Consider the following 16159-nt stretch of genomic DNA (forward strand, 5'->3'; position numbering starts at 1 on the left):
GCGCCCGCGCCTGCGCAAAGAAGACGGTCCCTGTAGCGTGCAGGCGCGGCGCTGCAGCGGGAGCGGCGTCTTCTCGCTCGCTTCCACCCCTCGCCTTCCGGGCGGCTTAAGCCTGCTCGGCGCTGCTGCCGGAGGCTCTCTTCGTCTGCCTCCCTTTGGAAGTCCTGGGGAGGGGGCGCCGCCCCGCGGGGACCCCGGATTGGGCGCTGGGCCTGGGCTCGACTCCTCCCCCAGCAGCACTGCTTGCATTGGGGCCAGCCAGGCCAGGGCGGCCCTTCTGCCTCTTCCCTGCGCGAGGGCATTGATGAGCTTAGCAGACGCGTGTGTGCGATAGAAGGGGCGTGTGAACGTGGCCTGCAGTGAGAGGACCTAGCAGAAAGACCCCCCTCCCCGGGCAGCCAAGGAGCCCCTCTCTAAGTCGTGCCCCCTGGATGCCAGCTCTCCTCCGTTCGCGAGGACACCCCGCAGGCTCCCTGCTCCCCATGGACGCGAAATGCTGCCAGCTCTTGCCTTCCGTTTGCACGGTCCTGGCCGACCCCAGGCACCCCGTGGCTGACGACACGTGTCTGGAAAAACTGCTGGACTGGTTTAAGGCTCTGGCCAGCCCCGGTGAGTAGGTGCTTAGCTTTGCATTCGGGTAAGGGGGGTGGGCTCTGCAAGGAAACCCACCCTCGGGGGCTACCGGAGGCGAGGGACCGAACCGCCGGACGCAAGGATGGAAGGCGATGTGGGCATCGCGACGTCACTGGTGTGGTCGCCTTCGCTTGCTGCAGACTAGGAAGTTTGGAATCGTAATTCCCGTTCAGTTGCACTCTTTGTGGGACGTTACCGGGACGGTAAGGTAGCCGTGGAGGTGGGCTCCTCTCTCAGTTTGGCGCTTGCTTCTACGCGTGATAAGCTGGCCTTCGTGGGAAGTTGGGCAAGCCGCTCTGGAACCGAACGGAGAAGTTAAAGCTAATAGTAATAATGTAGCCTGATGCCTAAAATCAGTGTTTCTCAACCTTGGCTGCTTGAAGACGTGCGGACTTCAATTCCCAGAATTCCCCAGCCAGCCATGCTGGCTGGGGAATTCTGGGAGTTGAAGACCACACGTCTTCAAGCGGCCAAGGTTGAGAAACACTGCCTAAGATGGTCAATTATGGAGAGAAAAGTATCTGGTTTGAATGTTGCCTTTAGCAAATTACTCGTTCTGTCTCAGCCCTTTATTATTATAACATTTGGTCCAGTATGACAGATGAGGCAGAAAGTGGTTAAAAGGACGCTGTACTGTGATCACTTGAACATTTCGAACATTCCCACTCGAAGAGGCAAGGAAAAGGAGCATGCATTTCCAAATACTCTTTTTTCCCCCCCTCCAGGACCTAGCCTGCTGGTGTTAGAAGAAAACCCATGTCTGATCGAGCTGATCCTCGCGGTGCTCAAACAAGGGAAACCAAATCCCGTTCTTCTTTCTTTTGTCCTGCGGCTCACAGGGATCCTCGCGGCTTCTGAAAGCAGTTTCCAGCATCTGCAGGTTTGTCGGAGGCGGAAATGAACCACCTGTAGGAGGCAATTCTAGGCTTCCTCTGACGGGTTTGCATTTGATTCTGTGGTAGCGTGTGTTCTTAGTAGATGCGTCTTCAAGACGCACGGTCACTAAGCTTGTGGCTATTTCAGAGTTCTTTGCACAGAGAAATGGATGGGAGGTACAGATTCAGCAGGGCAAGAACCTCACCAGTCACATAACATGTGCAGATGCGCACGGTTTAGATTTATCTCTAAGTGCAAAGAGAGGCCGTGCCTTCGCTACCAGTGACCAGTGAACGTCAACAGGATTGGAACCTGAATGAAGCAAGGCTCCCCCTCCTTGATTTGAAGATGTACATATAAAACAATTTTTTAAAAAATCCCAAGAGGACACCTTACGCTGTCTCCATTGACAGCTGAAGGTATTCAGGTAGTTTTATTTGGGGTGAGGTGCAGACAGAATCGCTAGCTGGGATTCTGAGCAAGAATGTTCCTGTTTAGAGATAAAGCTACATTATTGTGGGGGTTTTTTGCAAGTGTACTCCTTCTCCATTCCAGTAGCTTTACAGATCTAGTTTCAGGGATTTTGGTGCAATGAAGAAAATCTTCCTTTAGAAAAAAGGTAATAAAACTATACCAATAGATAAATAGTGGACAATTTCTCAGCCTTTGATAAATCTCACTGCACAAGTTCCTAGGCTCTATTTACTGCCTAGTACCCATGAAGACCCAGGACCCCCACCCCACCCATCTGAATCCTTGGATTGTTGCTGCCCTCAAGGAAGACGGAGGGGTCAACCACCCAACTTGGGTGCAGAGCAATTCCCTGTGATCTTTCCATATCAGCCAGCCCAGTCAAAGGCAGGCATACTTACGAAGGAAGAAGAGAAATACCACACGGTTCTTCTCTTTCATCTATGTTTTTTTTTTTTTAAAGCTCCAGTTTTAGTTTTATCTGGATGAAAAAAGTTGAACGTTCTAACAGCAGGGCGGGAGTCTAGAGGGATAGGTCAAGATTTCACAGCCGTTGTCTCAGTAATGCCATGAACCATCATCCTTCAGAGCAGTGAGAGGCTGATCCAGAAATGCAATCCTTTTTTTCTTTCTTTCTTTCTTTCTTTCTTTCTTTCTTTCTTTCTTTCTTTCTTTCTTTCTTTCTTTCTTTCTTTCTTTCTTTCTTTCTTTCTTTCTTTCTTTCTTTCTTTCTTTCTCTTGAGTCAGCAACAGGAGGTGGTGTTTGGTGCCTTTGGAGAAGCAGGGCCCCTGGGCAGCCCACTGTGGGAAGACATGACCATTCGGAGCGGCTGGGTGCAGGGCGTCTACATCATGCTGCAGCATTACAGCGCCTTCCAGTTTCTGTGCAACTCTGGCAAGTGCAGATGTTTCGTCCCCTAAGATCAGAGTTGTCCAGCCGGGCTCTATCCTGGGTGTCTCCTGGACCAGCTCCCTTTTTCCCCACACCCAGTGGCAGGAACATGCACCATTTCTGGCTCTGTGAGTGACTTGTTGGGGGCTGCACACCAAAAAGAGCTGGGTCCAGGAGCGAAACTGGATGTAATTTCAATTCCAGTTGAATTTAGATGACATTAATGTGATTACTCTCCAGTTCAGAGGAATTGGCTGGCAACATTTGGAAGGGCTGTGGAGACCATGCCAGAGGTTTAGGTGCATCCCTGGGAGACCTTAATGTCTGTACTTCTACCTTGCTGTAGTTAAACTAAAGCTTGCTCAACCGAATTAATCACATTATTTTCCTTTCTCCATCCTGAATTATATTTGACACCTTAATATAAGTAATAGGAGCTGTGGAAAGGGAATTTCAAGCTTCGGTGAAATAAAACCTATTGTCCTTGGTTAGAAAGTGTCATCTCTGAAATGTTATCTTTTGTCCCCTACTACAACGTTGTAGGAGAATCAAGGGATATTTTGTTTTTTAAAAAGTGTGCCATTTTACCAGAGTCTTAGTAATTAAAATGTTGTTTTCATTGCTAAATCAAAGCATCTTGCTTATACCCCCAAGGGAGTTTTCCTGAGGAATAGCTATTTTCTCCCAAAATTGTCAGCATCCGTTATTGTTCTCAACAGGAGCTCTAGATGTGATTTTCGCTCTTCAAGGAGACCCCAGCCTCTTCATCGCTGCAGGGGCCAACCGGCTTCTTGCCCGCGTGCTCATTTTCTCTGTAGAGTCTGAACCGTCTCGTCTTCTTAGTTCAAAGGACTGCGATTGGCCAGCTTGTGCTCAAATGATGGTTGCCCGGGTTGAGGATGCTCTCAAGTCCCACTCTTCCTCCCGGGTCCAGCATTCCCTGAAGCTGTTAACGACGTTGTTTGAACACAACCAGGATGCCTGGACTGAGATATTGTGGTCACGCATAGCAGAAACTGTTGGAGCTCTCCTGACAGAGGAGCCAGTCCAAGCCGGACACTTGCTGGTGGATTTATTTCTCAGCATGGCAAGGTAAGTGGCCTTTCTGTCCATAAGTTATTCTTTAAGAGCCCTGAATTAATTAAGATGGTGGGACAGGGCTTGCACGTAGAAGAGTTCCTCCATAGTTCTTGCCATCATTGGTGATCCTACATGGCTGGGTCTTGTGTCTCAACTGCTGACCCTCAATAGCAGGAAAGGGTATAAAAAACTGGGCCCTGGGTGTGATCAAACATTTGAGCACTTTATTGCATTTGGGGGACAAAGAGATGAAGGCTTGCAGATGTTTAAATGCTCATTTTGCCCTTTACGTTGTTCAACTCCCCTCCCCAAGTGGCTCACCAAGCCTGGCCCAGCCCTGGAGCCCACATGAGTTGTGTTTCCCACTTTTAGGGAACTGCCGCCAAACGCAAGCAGGACAGGATGTGGGAGGTTTGGCTGCAAGATGAGGGCTGGTCCAGCAGCCTTAACAACTAAAATGAGCCATTATATCGCAAAACCCACTGCTGAGATTTAAAGGATAAGATGGTAGTTTGAGACAACTCGCCAAGGTGCCCTTGAATGGTTTTGCCCCTTCTCTAATTCAGAGTGAGGGTATCATGCCCCAAATCTCTCTCTCTTCCTCAATCATTCTGAATTCAGATGAAAGAGATGTTAGGACCAATGCTTCATCAAGAGAACTTGCAGGGAGGCACTTCAGAAGGTTGTCTGGATCCAAGCCATTTCAGACCCCCAAAGTTTCAAATCAGTCCTTTGAAGTATATTGGGGAATAAATTGGGAATACTTAGGGAACCTCTGTCATAGGTTTGGCGTGTCTCTGTTCACTTCTTCTAATTAGTAAGGCTCCTGCTATCTGTAGAAGTGCTGGAAGTCTTGGGAAGAGTTTCAGAAGGTATGAGCCTACGTTGTGGCTTTAGGAGAGGAATGAGGTGGTGTCTGCATGACCTGAAGCTGGGTCACCCCAGGAAAATACTCCTGAGGATAGACACAGCTCTTCAACATGTCATTCTCCCTTCAATAGGTCTCCTGCATTTAGCTGTCATGAATGTAGTCTCTGGAAGCTGGTGGCACTTGCTCTGAAGAATATCAGTCTGGCTCAAGTCGGCCCTCTGGCACGGGGACTTTTGAAGCTTGACACATGGTAGGAATTGATGCTCTAAAAAGGAGCCCACGGTCTAATGCAGTGTTTCTCAACCTCAGCAACTTTAAGAGATGTGGACTTCAACTCCCAGAATTCCCAGAAGTCCATACCGCTTAAAGTTGCTGAGGTTGAGAAACACTGCTCTAAATGTTAATATTAAATGATGAATGAGCCTCATCAGTAGGCTTGCTGAGCAGATAAGTATTTTGCTTGACTTGTTTAACTGCAGATTCAAATTCCCCTTTTCTTTAATGCCACGTTTAAGCCCTTATTTTCATGCCTGATAAAAGTCTGCGGTTGCGGTCTTAAGTGTATATACTGGAGGAAGAGGCATAGCGATAGGGTTTGCAAGTCAAGTGTGGAATATGGTAAGGTGAGCCCAGACAATTGTGGCTTATTCAAAAAATGTGGCTTAATGTGATGTATGGATTCAAGTCATAAAAATCAGTGACCCCTTTCTGCTCTTGACTCTTCCACCTCTTCCATTTTTCTCCATTGTGAAGTTTTAATGTCCTTTCAACAGTTCTAAAGACGGTAGAATTTGTAGATCGCAGCAAGTTAAACTGAACTAGCGTACCAGTCACATAATTTGAAGAAGCATTGTGGTGTATGTGCAAGCATGCATGTTCTCCTGTGTTTTTATATTGAAGGAATTTTGATTAATTTATGAAACAAACTTTTAACCTAGGTAAAACCAACGGAAAGCTCTAATCTTGAGCACGCAAAACAAACGGATCCCTTTCTCTCCTTTTGAAGCCCACAGGCAATTAAAGCCCAGAGCCTGACTGTCTTGCTCCAGCCAATGGGCTGCATCTTGAGAGCCTCTTCACATCGCTTAGAATTCCCAGGCGAGTTGCTGAGTCACCACCCAGCCTCATTAACAGCCGTATCCATTAAACAGAATGGGTGGGTTGGGGAAAGAGGTCCTCAGGCTATCTGGGGACTGAGTTAAAACAGCAATAATACTTTGCAAGAATGTCCTAGATGGTTCTTTGCACGATTAGATGTGTGGGAATTCTCCTGTTTGCAGGGTTTTTCCAGCCGTGTCAGAGAAGCCTTTTGCCTTAAAACATGTTGTTTCGTCCCATGCTTCAGGGTTGCTGGATGAGGGCCTTTCTGATGCTTCCTCTGTGGAGTCTCTTCTCTCTACCAGGTCTTCGTGTGCCAGTCTCCTGTGTCAGACTATGGCTCATCTCGAGGAGATCCAGGAGTTGGTAAGAGAAGAGCAGCCTTCCTTAACGTGGGAAAGCTAGGCCCTGTGGGCCTTCTGTTTTGCCCAGTTGTTGCATCCTGTTTCTCTGAATACCTCTTAAAATGTGATGCCCAAAACTGGACACAAAATGGTCACTGCTCCATGCAGAAAATATTAATGCTATTATTTCCTATGAATTGAAAACTACACTTGTATTGATGCCACCTAAAACTGCATTGGCTGTTATAATAGCCCCGTTACCATGTTCAGAGAGATTGCAGGACACACAATTACAGAATTACAGCTCTGATTAAAGTAGCTTAGAACACACATATCCGTTGCTTCCCCAGGCGTGCTTGGCAGTGGAATTTCCCCACAAGTCTTTGTTATGCTCTGTGGTGACCCTACTACAGTTTTGCACCGGTCTGGCTGTGCCATCCTCTTCCTTTGGAGCTACAGTAGGCAACATCTTGATTGGCTGCTTTCGAGTTCAGAGGGCAGCCCTTAGCCTCCTAGGAGCCCTCTCGCGCTGGGCTGGTAAGTTGGCCTGTGTGTGTGTCTGCGTGTATATATAAGCTTCAGAATCGTCACAACAGCACAAGAAATTCTATTGGTAATGTTTCTCAGTTCTCCTCCAGGATTCTTTGCCGTTCAGAATCAAGATCAGACGTTCATAAATCAGTCCTAGAAAGTGTTTTTCTTTGGCTTTACTATCATACTTTCCATTATAGGCACTGGTAGCGCTAATGCCGTTTATTATTTAAATAAATAATGCTGTTCTAATGCCAGAGCAGTTTACAGAATGTGTGTTATTTTTCAATCCTACTATGACGTGCGATAACGCAGCAACGACAGTAATTAAGAGGAATGAAAGGCAGAAGACCTCAGAAGCTCTCTTAAGATCCTGGGCAACCAAACATATGGTGTACTATTGTCAGGCCCATATTAGTTCACTGCAGCTCTGAGGTTTCCTTTCTTTGGAGCAACTATTTCAGTTGTAAGCTCTGAGAAGCTGTATTTGGGATGAAATCCAAGCGGAATCAGAAATGAAAAGGGGCACGTGCAGTGGGTTGTGAGATTAAAATGTCTGTTCTCCCCATTAGCTTCAGTTCACGGTGAAGAAATGCTGCAAGTCTTTGACGTTCTTCTGGCGTACTTGCGAAGTCCGGAGAGTCGTCCTGTGGTGAGTGCAGAACGTAAAAAGCTAACTGCCGGGGCTTTATCTTGTCTCCTGTAAGAAAGCATCTTGTTTTCTTAGGCTTGTTGCTTAGTGACGGGTCTTCTTTCGTTTCTGAAGACCAGAGGGGAGAAACGCTGGGCTGTTCCATGACGTTGGCGGGAAGACCAGCAGCTGCTGGACTTCCTTCTGTGGCGGTTCACACTGGAACTCTGCAGGCTCCCTTTCGGTTCCGTCTTGGCTGCGGGATGTGACTGCCATGTGCCGATCGAGAAACCTCTTCTCGTTAGCAACATCCACCTTTTGATCACAAAAGGAGGGTGGTGTGGTGAAGGGAATTTAGGCTTTTCAGCGGGCACTGGGTCAGAAGGTTCTTTGAGCCCACATTAATTGCTTCTGTGTATGCACCGTCTTGAGCGTGCTGTGTTAATGTCTGGGTTTCTTCCTTGTGATTCGTAATTTCTTGTTAGCTGCCCCGAATTACATGGCAAGCAGGGAGCCATATCTGCTAATAAATGAAATATCCTTCGACTCCCTTCCAGATTCTGAAGAAAGCCCTTCAAGGAACCCTAAAGTGGCTTCTGAGTGCCTTGGATCCATCCGTCTCCCTTGCCGATTCCCAACAACACAGACAGTTTCTCAGAGGTGTCAATGCTGTGACTAGATGAGACATACATGAGCTTAAGCTAACTTGTAAGAAAGGAATCAGCCCAGCCTTCCTCAGCCTTGCAGCTGTTTGGGACGACGGGAATCATAGATCAGCACATTGGGATAGTGCTAGGTTAGGGAAGGCTGGACTGCATCTGAACCATGCTAGCTTGTGTTGTGTGTGTGTGTGTGTGTGTGTGTGTGTGTTTTTCCCCAGCTCCAGATATTTAAATTTTTTTGAGCTGGAAGGCTTAGATTTTAAGCCAGCATCATTTCATCAGATTAACCTGCATTTAGGAGGGGGTTGGAAAGGATGGCCCAGTTCTATTGGCTAAGTCCTACAATTTTGTCTCCTCTCTTTCTTTGCAGATACGGTGCAGGTGTTACAGAAACACATGTGCAGTCCGAGCTGGGAAGTACGAGACTCTGCCCTGGAGTTTCTCAGCCTGGCGATGAAGCACCTGAGAGGTAGGGTAGCACAAATGCAGCGTGGAGGAGAAGCATTTTGGCAGCTGTATAGAGTTAAGCAGAGCATCCATACCGGACTGCCGCGGACTTTGTTTGGAGGGCTGGGAATGGTGGTCTTTTCTCCTGAAGCGTCTTTGAACTTCCAGGAACCTCGGGCAGATTTTCTTGGTGCTGTCCTGATTGTGGGCCTGGAGGTCACTCTGGGCGCCCTGCATGTACTCCTGCTCAGTAAAGAGCTATGGCAAGGATGCCTTCTGGAGGGCAGGCCCAGCTTTTTTGTTTTTTTCTGCAGTTTGGAGTCAGGGACTTGGGGGTTTTGACCTCAAAGGAGCGGGAAGGTAGGCCAGCAGTTTTCAGCAGTTGTGATTTAGCAGACTCCAGAAGCTGCAGCCTGGGGCGCTGCACACACGTCCCCCCCCCACCAGTGCAAAGTGTGTATATTGGTAGTGCCATTTCCCTACACAGGGCAAGACTGGTTTTGGCAAGAGCTACTCTCTTCAGAGGTATCCATGTTCCTAGAAGGCCTTCTGGATGACACTGAGAGCTATGTACGTGCCAGTGCTGTGAAGACCTTGGGGCATTTCTCCCTCATTGCCCACACTGGCTCAGAAATACCTGTTTCTAAAAGCAATGGGAGTGCTAAAGAGGTACAGTACTTGTGTGCAAAGTGGGGTCTTAACCCCCTTCCTCCCTGCCAGAACACTATCCATGATCATCTCTCCGTGGAGCTGCCGTTAAAAATAATTTGAAAACACTGGATTATGGCTCTCCAAGCAAACGGTTATAGCTGTAGATCAGATGAATTAGCCTTGGCTGGTTCTCGATTCAAATACAAGCCCTGAATTGATTGGGATGACGATACCTTATGGCAGTGTTTCTCAACCTTGGCCACTTTAAGATGTGTGGACTTCAACTCCCAGCATGCTGGGAGTTGAAGTCCACACATCTTAAAGTGGCCAAGGTTGAGAAACACTGCCTTATGGGATATTAGGCCATATCTATCTGCTGATATGAATTAAAGTTGGCGTCGAAGAGCCTGCTCAGTGATGCTTCCACAGCTGGGCTCCTCGTTCATGCAGGTAAAGCAATCACACCATACTTCTTGAAGGAAAGGAGAGGTGAGGCATCAATGCATCCAGTGAGACCTGCCACAAAATGGTGCTTCTGTTTAGGGCGCTTGCCTTCCTGTCTCTTTTGGGAGGTGCTACGTTTTCCCTCCCTGTGGTTTTCCATAAAGGTCCTCCCTATGTTCAACAGCCACTATGCTGTGACCATGCTGAGCATGTTCAGTTGTCATTGGTCTTGGGATTTGGACATGCTGGAAGGGGAGAGGTGAGTTCTGCTTTTTAGATTTGTCCCTAGAGATTTTGTCGTGGGACAAATCGTGGGAATTCCCCCCAAGCCTGCTAATACATCCGTCCTTGGATGGAGCTGTTCTAAATTACTTAAGAATCTATACTTGAATTGTGAATTTACAATTAGTTTCTACTGAGTCGTTTAAGAACCAAACTCCTTAAGAATAAGTGTTCTGGCAACAGGAACTCTCAGATTGATCTATGCTGGATTAAAAAGAAGAAAATGTGTAGAATTCAAGCTTCCACTTGAGATTCTGTGTATCAACTTGTTCCCAAGGTCAGTGTTGGTGCTCGCTTGCTGGAAATCTTGTCTTCGGACTCCGAAGGTTTTCCTCGCAGGGCCGTCATCAGTGTCTTCATCGACTGGCTGAAAGAAGGACACCCCGAGGTCTTGGCTGCCCCCGAGGAGTTTGTTTCCCAAGCCCTTCAAGCTGTGGATGGAGACTTGGACTGGGAAGTAAAAATTCGTGCTTTGGAATTGGTGGACATTTTTATCACCCAGACATTTGGCCGGTTTGGGCTCCGGGAGAGCTCTGCTTCTTCTGGTTCCTTTCTTGCCAGACCGCCTGTCCATCTCCCTGACTTGCTACAGATATTCTGCCAAATGAAAATGTTTGCTTTCCTTTTCAGAGCCCTTCAGGACTGCGACAGGCCAGTGGCGCTCAAAGCCTGTGAGGTCCTTCTGGCTCTGAAATCAAACATTTGCAAAGACAAGTGCCCGGAGCAGCAGAAATCATCACCTTTGGGAGATGCTGCTCAGCTAAAGGAGGGGCCAACCGGGACCCGCTCTTCTCTTTTGAGCCTTCCGGTTGGGGAGGCTGCTGAAAAGAGTTGCAAAGATCCAGAAAGGCTGCAGCTAATACTAGAATCGATGGACCTGGAGAGTTTGCAAAGAACTCTGGATGTAAGCAGTGACTACTTGGAGCGGAGTCCCCAGTCTCTCTTGCAGGATATCCTGTCTGCTGCAGGGAATGCAGAGGAGAACAAAGCAGACTGCTATTGAAAAGATGGGCCAGAACCTGCCAACCAGCTTGGAAAAGTGGCAACTTTCAGAATTGAATTGCTGCAAGCGAGCACCCTCCACAGATACCTGCAGAAAGTGGGCCTGCTAGAGTGAATTAAACCCAAAACCCACATGCAGGGAACTGTTGGGAAGAGTAAACCCCAAAGCAGCGCTTTCGGGCACTTGCACCAAAAAGCAAAACCCACACAAGTTTATGGCGAATGCGTAATGATCAAGGATCCGCCTAACAGAATCACCTAAGTGAATCTGTATCATAGAGGCTTATCTTGTAAAATCGAGAACTGTCTGCTCTGATAAAGAGAATACGATGAACAGATGAAATCTTTGGAAGTGGATTCTGCTGGGGGTTTACTGTGTTAGCTGTTTCCTCTTTGAGCGAGCAGCCTGTTACCGAGGCAGATCCAAGTAGCGCTCGGCTGGGTTTTGTCCTTGGGTAATGAGCTACAGACCATGCGTAGAAGAAAACAAGGCTCGCTGCTCGCCTACACGGTCCGTGCTAAATCTTAGAAGCATTTTCTGTGGTCAGAGGTCACCATAAATGGCTCCATCTTCAGCCCTATGGATCACAGTCTTGGTGCAGTAGAGTTTAGGCTTATTGCTCACCTTCACTCCTGCGGCAGAACAGTCTAACAAGCTGGCAAGATTCCACTATGACAAGGTTTGTGAATCAGTCCACCGTGTCAGCTCCGCTGGCTGTGGCTTACCCAGTGGTGTCTCTCTAGATCAGTATTTCTCAGCCTTGGCAACTTTAAGATGTATGAACTTCAACTCCTAGAACTCCCCAGCCAGCCATGTTGAAGTCCACACTTCTTAAAGTTGCTAAGGTTGAGAAACACTGCTCTAGATCGTCCCTAAAGCTAGTGTAGGATTGTTTCTAGTAATTTAAAAACAGAATCACCAGAAGATCCTCTTTGCTTTTCTACATAAGGGACAAATCCTTGGAGTAGGGAGGATTAGATTTATGAGTAAGCCACTGGTGGTCCTGAAAAAAAAATAAAATCCTGGACTGAATTTATGCCCAGGGTGCTCCTCATTTTGCAGATCATTGCCTGCTTCCTGAGCTGTTCTTTTAGACTTGGCTGCAAATGGGACTCCATTTAAGGACTCCAGTGAAAACCCAAAGGAATTCTAGCAGCCTAAAGTCTGCCTGTTTAGGTTGATGTGTTTGTGTGAATTGCCCTGCAGAGGGAGTATCTCTGGGCCTGGATAGTTGCTTTATGCCAAGCCAACATCATTGGTTTACTTTACTTTGGAATTAGAAAGGAGGCCATGATCTAATACAGTGTTTCTTCAACCTCAGCAAATTTAAGAGGTGTGGACTTCAACTCCCAGAATTCCCCAGCTTGAAGTCCACATCTCATAATGTTGCTAAGGTTGAGAAACACTGATGTAATGGAAGATTTCCAGGTGATTTGCAGCAGAAAGTCAGGAGTTTTGACCAAGAAGAGCCACAATAAAGTGAGACTCCCTGATCTTAAGCCATATATTGAAGGTAGCTGGGCATGGCCCAAGTATTGATGGAAGAGCAGAGACACAAAACCTGTCTTCAGTTCTGGAGCTCAAGACACATTTCTGAAGTCAGGATTGCCTTTTGCACTGAGCTCAGCTGGTGGATTTCTAGATTTTAGTTTTAAAACAATCCCTCTCCAGGGCTTCAGTATCTTTCCAGCCCCATCTGGAAATGGCACAGGCTGAATTGGGGGTCTCTTGCATCAAAGCAGGTGCTCTAGAGGACTGGAGCGGGGGGGGGGACCTCCATTTAAAAAAAGCATTTCCTCAAGATCCCGAACTGTCTCCATCAACAGACTTCACTAGTGCATTTCATAAGACTCTACAGCAAAGGGAGAAAGGGGGAAAATGGTATCTGTTTCTGCTCCAATTCATGGGAGGGGGAGGTCAGCTGAATTTGCTATGGGCACGACCTGGCTCCCAATTATCATTGTAAATCATAAATATATATAATCACAATTAAGAAATCCTAGGGCAGAAAATGGAGTGTTTATTTGAGTTGCCGGGCTCCTCGAGCAGCAGCCTACATCAGGAGGTATGTATTGATGCCCAGAGAGCTGAACTCTGCCATGACAGGCCACTTAATTATTAAAGGGCAGAAGCAAAACAAGACATTCAAGTGACTGAGAGTGATTTCAGGTCTTAAATCATGACAAGCAAAAGGGGAGGACGATGCTGATAACAGTCCTTTTAAAATGCATTTTCTTCCACGGACCCACCCTTATTTCCTGCTGAAGAGCTGCAGAGGATAATGATTACAAACCATTCCGGAGCACGCTTGTGTTCTGGAATGATTACCGCTAAATTCTTCCCTTCCTCGGGTGGTAAATGTAGTTTTCTCACCCTGTTTTATCATCACAGCAATTCTGTGAGGTAGAGCAGATGAGAGAAAGTGCTTGGCTGCCTAGTCAAATTAAGCAGATAGGGCCAACGTTCACTGATTTCTGTCGGCACAGTCAGAATCAGAGGAAGTGGGGCATTTCAGGCATCAACAAAACCAGACATTCTGCAGGACATGTCTTGGCATATCATTCGGTAATTCGAATGAATGCGTAGTAGCCTCTGTCTTGGGCTAGTGGAGAGAGGAAAATTCTTGAATCAAATCCTAGATTTGTGCAGGTGAGGACTCAAGAACGTAACAGAAAGGGAAAAATGAACCCCTTAACGCCGAATCCAGCCTGTGCTGCTAATCCAGAGAATTACATTTGTTCCAAAAAGCATTTATGGCATACAGGAAGCTAGAAACCCGATTTATTTGTTACAGTTTTTTATGACACTTCAATCAAGCACATCTAAACAGCTTACAAAAGCTCTGTTAAATCGTATCTGCAAAACGAATCTCATACGCCTATATCAAAAGCAAATTCAGCATCCATGATGACTGTAGTAAAAGTAATGCTAGTTCTTAATAAGTTTTGTGCATGAATTAGGACACTGATCCCCTTTCTGGGAATAACTGATTCCACTGGAAGGGAGCCCCAGCACTTCCAAGTCCCCTCCAGCAACCCACCTCTGGCCAGATGTGTCAGACTATGTAGCCTATCATTCTCAGCCATGAGGGGAGTTCCAATCTAGCACGCTTAAAGGCTGCCAGCACAGGGAATTCTGTCCTGAAGTGGCCCTTGGAATTTCTAGTGAAAGGAAAAGGAACCCCCCCCGCAAAAAAAAAATTGTAGAGAGAAGCACTTGCATTACTTTTGACAACTGTTAGTGCATTTTTGCCCCGTGTTAAGACCAAAAAAAATCATAACAATCCAAAATGTCTCATTTTAGCGCAGTAGCGCTATGCATGCTCTGAACACTGGGGAAACCAGCTTTCTGCAATCCAGTTCTCGCTCACAAAGCAGAAGGAGCCATTGCTTCACCGGGGGGGGGGGGGGCTGAAGATGTACCACCCTAATTACCTCGAGTGCCGGATCATCCTACTAGGGCTTCACGCTTCAGATTTTGATGAGAATTGCCACCCGTAAGAGAAGGCGGAACCAGGCAGGGTTACAGACCCCCAGCACCCCCAGAAAGCTAAGACCCTGCATCTGCAAGAGACGTGGTGGGAGGCAAAGGCTGTTGACATCATTTAGTGCTCTGTACAGCAAACAAGCAAAAAGAGAGCGCTTTGCATGCTGCAGTGATTCTCACTGCCTTGAACAGCAGGCAAGACTCCCCTTAGCTGGGGAGATCTGAACTGGTGGGCTTCTGAACTAGCTACCGGCAGATGAGAGCCACCTGAATCTATGGGATTTCCTCCTCCTCTCCCGCAGGTGTACCTCTCCAACTGAACGCAGGAAGATCCCAAAGCCAATCACGTCAGAGTATTCAGCAAGCCCTAAACAATGCAGCAATGAATATGCAATCAACAGAAATATACCTAAAGCGGTCCTCTGCTCCTCTGGCAGCCATGCTAAGAGCACAGGCTGGAGGTGCTGAAATCCTTTTAAAAAATGCCCTCAACCTTTTGGAGCGCAAAATGCCTGCGGCTGAAGTGGGTTGCCACGCCGGCGTCTTCTGCGAATGCAAAGAAATCCCCAGACCGTTCACCTTGCTTGCTTTGCCACCGAGGCAGAACGAAATGTACTGCTACATCAGAGAATCTTGAAGTATGAAAGTTGTGGATGATACTTCTCCAGACCCCAGAGGCGTTGCACTTGGGATCTGAAGCCAAACGGGGGCGGGTATGCTGTCAGCCCCTCCTTATGAATGCAGATCGTTTCCCGGAATTGCCCGGCCAGCCAGGAAGAGAGCAGGCTTGCCCACACCTAGGTTTGGGTTTGAAGAGCAGCGCATTCCTACTTCGCACCTGTCTACGTTCAGTCAAAATCCAGGATCCTGCAGATCTTCCTTTGGAGTCGCTGATGAGTAACAGCAGAATGCATTTTTGAGGACAAGTGCCAATTAAGAGCCAAGGACGGCTGTTTCTGCCACGCTGGGATGAACTCAGGGGATGCTAATGCAGGGCCAGCACATTCCTTGAGCCCCTCAAGGAGCCCTGGTGGGGACTGTGACAACCTGGTGCCAGCCCATCACCAGTGATGGTGCCATTGGCTTCTTCCATTGAAGACCCATTTGAAGTGTATATTAGCTTGGGAATTACAACCTCCCTGGTTGGGTTTCTCGCTCAGTGCCAAGTCATGACACAGATGGCCTCCTTTGACCTCCCCACAGTGTGAGAACCTAGCTATTGCAGTTTGCAAACCATGGTCTAGCGTGGTAAGTGGACCTGTTCTTGTGGATTATTCCACAGCTGTGGTTACAAGGAGACAGGTCATTGGGGGTTGGACCTGGGAATGGGGAAGCAACGAATGCAGCTGGAAGAAGAAAATGGAGGTCTGGAGAGAGACACACGCAAAATATCAGAGGCCGGTTTCAAGCCAGGGATCCCGGCCCATCTGCGTGTCTCTCTCTCTCTCTCTCTCTCTCTCTCTCTCTCTCTCCCCCCCCCCCCACTAAAACCAAACCAGTTTTAAGGACTGCCCCCTCCTTAAACCAAAACAAGGAAGCACCCATCTGAACAGATGCCATTCCATGCCCTTCAACTTCCAAGGGGCAGCCTCTAAGACAGTGCTTCTCAACCTTGGCCACTTGAAGACGGGTGGGCTTCAACTCCCAGAATTCCCCCATGCTGGCTGGGGAATTCTGGGAGTTGAAGCCCACCCGTCTTCAAGTGGCCAAGGTTGAGAAGCACTGCTCTAAGAGAAGGGGCTTACTCCATCATTTCC

The 16159-nt window shown here is 47.6% G+C and overlaps 1 protein-coding gene across 1 annotated transcript; it reads left to right on the forward strand.

The window, feature by feature from the left end:
* Positions 1 to 23: 23 nt before the first annotated feature.
* BRAT1 (BRCA1 associated ATM activator 1) lies at positions 24 to 13837 on the forward strand. Its single transcript, XM_025171739.2, has 13 exons — positions 24 to 609; positions 1359 to 1513; positions 2728 to 2875; positions 3592 to 3964; positions 4954 to 5073; positions 5830 to 5921; positions 6169 to 6287; positions 6616 to 6802; positions 7369 to 7448; positions 7985 to 8087; positions 8460 to 8558; positions 9024 to 9205; positions 10191 to 13837. Exons 1-13 carry the CDS (start codon positions 432 to 434, stop codon positions 10914 to 10916), a joined length of 2562 nt encoding a protein of 853 aa, XP_025027507.1. The 5' UTR covers positions 24 to 431; the 3' UTR covers positions 10917 to 13837.
* The last annotated feature ends 2322 nt before the right edge of the window (positions 13838 to 16159 follow it).

Source organism: Python bivittatus, unplaced genomic scaffold, assembly GCF_059951505.1.
Source record: "Python bivittatus isolate LINGU-HERP-01145 unplaced genomic scaffold, Pbiv_v1 ctg000560_np1212, whole genome shotgun sequence".
Lineage (NCBI taxonomy): Eukaryota > Metazoa > Chordata > Lepidosauria > Squamata > Pythonidae > Python > Python bivittatus.